General features: G+C 54.9%; 1 protein-coding gene across 1 annotated transcript in view; it reads left to right on the top strand.

The window, feature by feature from the left end:
- The window catches only part of LOC111154048 (DNA methyltransferase 3 alpha), a 70,571-nt gene that overhangs the window by 26,911 nt on the left and 37,547 nt on the right, over nucleotides 1-6,113 (top strand). Inside the window, exon 3 of the mRNA XM_022513402.1 lies at nucleotides 654-924. Coding sequence (XP_022369110.1) covers nucleotides 654-924 — 271 coding nt within the window. The remainder of the gene's footprint in view (nucleotides 1-653; nucleotides 925-6,113) is intronic.

Consider the following 6,113-nt stretch of genomic DNA (forward strand, 5'->3'; position numbering starts at 1 on the left):
GGAAGCAGGCTCCCTGCTGAGCAGAGAGCCCGATGCGGGGCTCGATCCCAGGACCCTGGGATCACGACCTGAGCCGAAGGCAGAGGCCTTAACCCACTGAGCCACCCAGGTGCCCCGGAATGTTTGTTTTTTTAAAAAAATCCTTGATTGATTTATTTTTTGTGAGGCTTGAACTCCTAACCCTGAGATCAAGAGTTATATGCTCTACCCACTGAGCCAGGCAGGCCCTCCAGAATGTTTGTTTTCACTTACACATAGATGTATTTTTTTTTCACTTATGTATAGAGAGACGTTTGTTTTTAATAGGGGCCTCAGAATTGGCTTGGAGGCCCTCTGTCACCTCAGGGAGTGGGGGGGGCGGTGGCGTGGGTCACAGCGTGGGCAGTGAAACCAGGCTGGCAAACCTGCCTGCGTTCTTCTTCTGCTTCTTATGCTCGAGTCCACAAACCCATTGACCTCAGCGAGTCGGGCCCAGGGATCCCTTGAAACCGAGAGCAGAATTATGTGTGTATTTGCTTGCGTGGACGCTTATGTGGACAAGGTTTTCTGGACAATGGGTGGCATAACCTTCACCAGAATTTCAGGGGGGCTAGTGATCCAAAAGAGGAAGACCAGTGATCTAATCCGCCCCTCTTGTTTCTTCATCTTTGCAGGTGGAAAGCAGTGACACACCAAAGGACCCCGCAGTGACCTCCAAGTCCCCGTCCATGGCCCAGGACTCAGGCCCCTCAGAGCTGTTACCCAATGGGGACTTGGAGAAGCGGAGTGAACCCCAGCCAGAGGAGGGGAGCCCCGCTGGAGGGCAGAAGGGCGGGGCCCCAGCAGAGGGAGAGGGTGCGGCTGAGACCCCGCCTGAAGCCTCCAGAGCCGTGGAGAATGGCTGCTGCACCCCCAAGGATGGCCGAGGAGCCCCCGCAGAAGAGAGTGAGTCCTGGGGACAAGGGGCCGCCTCTTCTGGGATCCCCAGGATTCCCCCAAGGGTTAGAGACTGGGGCCAGCAGGCCCCAACAGGCATGGGAGCTGGAGGTCTACTTGCCAAGGCTGTACCCCGGGGGCTGCTGGCTGGATGCAGCCTGCACACATGTTTTATTTGGCCCATGTAGTGTTTTAAACATTTTCAAAAATTAGTTGCCAGTATTTAAAAATCAAGAAATTTCACATAAAAATCTGGAGTTTTGGCTTCTCATGGAAAAAAAAAAAAGCTAGATCTGGCAACAGTGGGTTTGTAGAATGCCAACAGTTGCAGGACTGGGGTGATGGCTGTCCCCCACACCCCTTTGTAGGCTGGTTGTGAGCCTCAGTTTCCCTCAGCCCTTACCTGGCCTGCTGCTTCTTCTACAAGACCTGCAGCTCTTGGGGACTGCGTGCTGAGCCCCTGGCCTGGGTGCTCCAGGCAGGGGATGCCCTCTGCCAGGAAGAGCCCACTTAGCCTGCCCCAGCACAGCGGTCTCGAACCCGCCACAGTTCAGCTGACTCAGCTCAAGTGTGGTTGTGACTGAGTGGGATGGGGGCAGCGCAGAGGGGGGTGACCGGTGTGCCAGGCCCCTTCCTCCCCAGACTTTTTGGCCTTGCCCTGGAGTCCTGGAAAATTGCCTGCTTTTCTCTTTCAGGTTAAGCCAGTGATTTCAGGGCCAACCGAGCTGTAAACATGTTAGTAATGAGGACAACTAGCATTTGTACCGGGCTTCACAGTTTACAGAGTGTTTCCTCATATATTACCACATTTGATCCTCCCGGGGCCCTGCCAGGTTGTTTTGCATATGTGCATTTTAATTCAAAAAGTCTTCCTTCCAAGTGCTGTTGATGGAATGAGTAAATCGATTAATTGGCATAACTTACTTTGCATGGATCCAAACCCAATATTCATGCAGGATTGAGAGCATTTCCAGAAAAGAGATTTCCAAATTAAAAAAAAAAAAAATGTATATATATATATATATATACATATACACATATATATGTATATATATACCTATATTTCATTCATTATTCAACTAATATTTAATGATGTTCTTGTTATGTGCAAAGCACTTCCTGAGGTACTCTGTATTCGTTCTTTTAGTCCTCCAAACAATCTTCTTCAAGAGGTATTATTATTCCCATTTTAAGGCAAAAAAAACCCTGCCACTTAGCGAGATGAAGTGACTTGCTCAGGGCACCCCTGGAGCCTGTAAGTGGTAGATCCAGGATGCATTCGGTCTTGGCTCTAAAGGTGGTGTGCTCTTCTGCTGTCCCCTTTTATTCTGCAGGGGGGCTCAGGGCTGGCTGTCCGGGAACTGCCCAGCGCTCCTGGCCTCACCTGAGTGCCTTGTGGGTGTGGGTAGGTCCTGACACTGGGTGGGAGTGTTCAAGGGGCTGGAGTGGAGGGAAACCCAGGAGAAAAGGGAAAAGAGACCCTCTTCCTCCCGCTAAGAATACCAGGTATTCCAGTGTGGAAACTGGGGGCCCATCAGTAAACCCAGCCCACCCCCGCCCCCCACCACACAGTGTGCTGATTCCTGGAACCCCACCACGACTGGCTGGGGTAAGCTGCAGGCCTTCCGGCCTGGTGGGATGGAGCTAGAGTTCTCAGGCCACTCTTAACCCTTGAGTGTTTGCTTTCACTTTGGGGTCTCTCTGTCTCCGCTTCTGTTTGTTCTCCAGAGTTCCTTCTTCAGTCAGTCAATAGGTGTTTGTGAAACCTCCATTTGGTGTGTGTATCAGGATCTGGGCCAGGAGCTGGGGAAACCATCAGGAACAAAAACCTGGTTCTTGCCTTCAAGGACCTCACAGTCCGCCAGAGAGACAGCCGTTAATGAGAAATTCACACTGAGAGGCGTGTGATTCTACAGGGAGATAGGTTCTCTAAGAGAAAATAAACACAGTTCTATGAGGAACTGTGACCAGGGAAACCCCAGCCAGCCCAGCCTGTTCCACGGAAGCGGAAGGATGACTGGGGGTTCACCAGGTGAGGGGTGGTGTAGGAGGGACTGAAAACAGGTACAGAGGCTCCCGGGTAGGAGGGAGCAGGGCACCTGGAGCGGGCCTTTGAGGACATCCTCCCGGGGCATGGCAGGGTGTGTGCGTGCGTGTGTGTGTGTGTGTGCGTGTGTGTGTGTGTGTGCGCGCGCGCGTGCGCGCGCACGCACAACATGATCTGCTTTATGTTTTGAAAAAAAATCACTTTGCACCTTGGTTCCCAGAGTGGAATAGAGAGGCTGGGAAGCGGGGTTAGGGGGCTGCTGCAGGTGTGGAGGGGAGGAGGGCGGCTGTAATGAGGTGGCAGCAGAGGTGGAGAGAAGAGGGCAAGCACCAGGAACCCAAGGGGAAAGGGGAGAGATGGTATCGGGGTGAACTCCTGGGTTTGGGATTTTCGTACATTAAGCGGGACCTTCCTCAGAATGCTCAAGGCTCCCTGACCTCCCAGTAGCCTTGGAGCATCCTGTGTTGTGTGCTTGTGGGCCTCAGAGCTGGGGGGACCCCTGAAGGCCACTGTGCATTGGCTGCATGCTGAGACTGGCGAGGTGCTGCCCCGGGGCATGGCAGTGGTCTGCTGGAGGCTCGGCGGCCCAGCCCACAGCCAGCCACACAGAACGCATACACAGCTGCTTAGTTCCAAGGAGGGAGGAGACTAAGGCCCTAGGGAGGTAGCAATTTGGCCATGGTCTCCCTTCCGTTCCCTCATTCCAGGTCTCCTCTCAGGGGACCCCATCCCTCTCCCCTAAACCCCTCCCATTAGTTCCTATACAGGAAAAACGGAGGACTTTAAGGCAGCATTCCTGTGCACACAGGTGCCCCAGATCCTGGTAGTACAGCCAGGAGAAAGAAGGAGGAACAGGGGAGATGATGAGTAATCAGGACAAGAGCCACCTGGATAGGCAGGTGGTGGCCTTGGGACTGCTCCCGCACTCCTAGCATTAATGCCGCCATGATTGTAATAGAAATGATGGTCATATGGCTTCCTTTTACTGGATATTGACTATGTGTTGAGTGTCCTATATCCCAACTACTCAAAGTGGCCCAGGGACCAACTGTGTTACCTGGTATCACCTTGGAATTTAGAAATACAGAATCTCAGGCCCTACCCTAGACCTGTGGCGTCAAAAGCTACATTTGAAAGAGATTCTCATGATTTTGATGGATAGTGAACTTTAAGAATCCCTGCTCTTTAGTTACCTGTTCTCTTGCTTAATTTTTGTGATCATATGAGGAAGACTCTTATTGTCCCCATTTTTCAGATGGGGAGACTGAGTGTTTAGAAAGGTTAAGGTACTTACCCAAGATAATATAGCTAGTGAAGGATCGGATTAGGGTCAGCACAAAGCCCTTTTCTGCTCAGATTGGGCTAGTGACTGCCCTCTGAGGCAAGCCTGGCCTTAGCCTTGTCATGGAGATTTGGGTTCCTTTTAAAGGAAATTTGGGGTGGTCCCCGGCCCCGTATAGGCTTAGACTGACAGGTAAGTGTGGTAGTGTTGGAGGCACCCTGGGCTCTCCTGCCCCCTGGACCTGAGATACTCTAGGGTCATGTCTGAGGCTGCCAGGGCCACCCTGGGAGGCACACAGCCACCTGGCCCGCCTGTGACCCTGGGTCTGGGCCAGGAGCAGATGGACTGCAGAGGGAGTGTTGAGAGAGCAGCTGACCCTCCTTGACTCAGGACAAGTTCTGCATTCTGAGGCAGGCCCGTTTGTTGTTTTGCTGGGCCAGGATGGAAAGTGTGTGTGTGTGATATCACTCAGTGGGCATGTGCAGAATCTGGGAGAAAATTCCAGAAAGAAGCCAGTTGGAAACTGCACGAGGAAAAGTACTTCTGTTTGGGGGAGCATGGGGGCCAGGGAATAGGGAAGGGGAGAACACGAAGGTGGCGGAGGATAAAGTGAACGGGCTGGGCATTCAGGAGCCCTGAGATCTGATTTCCGCTTTGTCAGTCATTCTCACCCACCCCCCAGCCTCAATTTACCCACTGGCAAAATCTAGGGGCTGGGCAGGTGCTCCATCATCTGTATAGCTCCCTTCAACCCTGATTCTCTTTCATCCGAATGAATAGATGATTCCCCATAATGAGATGCCATGGAGGGAAATGTTTGAGAGGTCAGAGGGACCCCTCTGCGGCCTAGCCCGAGGGCGGGCGCCCCCTCCTGGCAGCCCAAAGCCTCGTTGGGAGAACGTCCAGGTGTGAGAGAAAAGGGGGAGGGGGGCTAGGGACGGGAGGGGGACCCGGCTCCAGGGAGCCCGAGAAAAAAATCAGGGGAGCTATCTGTGCTGAGCAGAAGCACGGAGGAAGAGACAGCAAGACCGGGTGAGACGTACCTTCAAAGGCCTGTCGTGTAAAGTGTTAGCGAGCACCCCCGTTCCTGACGCGCGCCCATGACAGACGCTGGCGCTTCCTCCCCGCCCCCCCGCTCCCCGGGCAGCCGGCTGGGCACCGTCCCCGTCCCTGTTGTGTGGCCCGCACATGTGCCGGCGCTGGCTGCCTGGGCCCCTGCCTCCCCTCCCCTGGGCTCCCGGGGCGCTGTAACCCCTGGGCTGCCCCTCCCCTGGGGGCAAACACTCAGAACCCCAGGGCTTCTCTAGTGAGAGAGAGGGAAAGAAACTTCCTCTCCGGGGGCCGGAGGAGGCCTTCAATGCTGTGTCTGGTTTCCGCTTCAGAGCCAGGAGATGAAGTAGGGGCTGTTTTTTCCGTTTTGGGCTCCCCCACCCCAACTACCATGAGCCAGCCTCATTGACCTTCCTGCTTTGGGCCCAAGCTCAGTATTCTTGGCTTCAGAGATAGGAGTTCAGGGGCCCAGGTGGGAGGAGGGCTCACTGCCTCCCCACCCCCACCCCAGGAAGCTCTGGAAGGCATAATCACCCCAGTCCCACAGCCAGGGGTGGCTAGACTGCAAGGTGTGTGCTGGGCCTGGGAAGGGCATCCGGGTGAGGACCTGAGAGGACCAGGGTGGGAGGACAGGGATATTCTGGAGGAGTGTGGCTGCCCTCCCAAGTGGGGTCCGAACAGGGACGGGGAGAGGATGGGACTCTCCTATAGACAGAACTTCTGGGGCTTCTGCCCCCCCCCCCCCCCGGCGGGGGCCTGGGCGCCGCCCCCGCCCCCCCCCCGGGGCCCCCCTGCGGCCCGCCCCCCAAAGCGCGCGCC

This window comes from Enhydra lutris, unplaced genomic scaffold (assembly GCF_002288905.1).
Source record: "Enhydra lutris kenyoni isolate GAN:26980312 unplaced genomic scaffold, ASM228890v2 scaffoldscaffold35, whole genome shotgun sequence".
Taxonomy (NCBI): domain Eukaryota; kingdom Metazoa; phylum Chordata; class Mammalia; order Carnivora; family Mustelidae; genus Enhydra; species Enhydra lutris.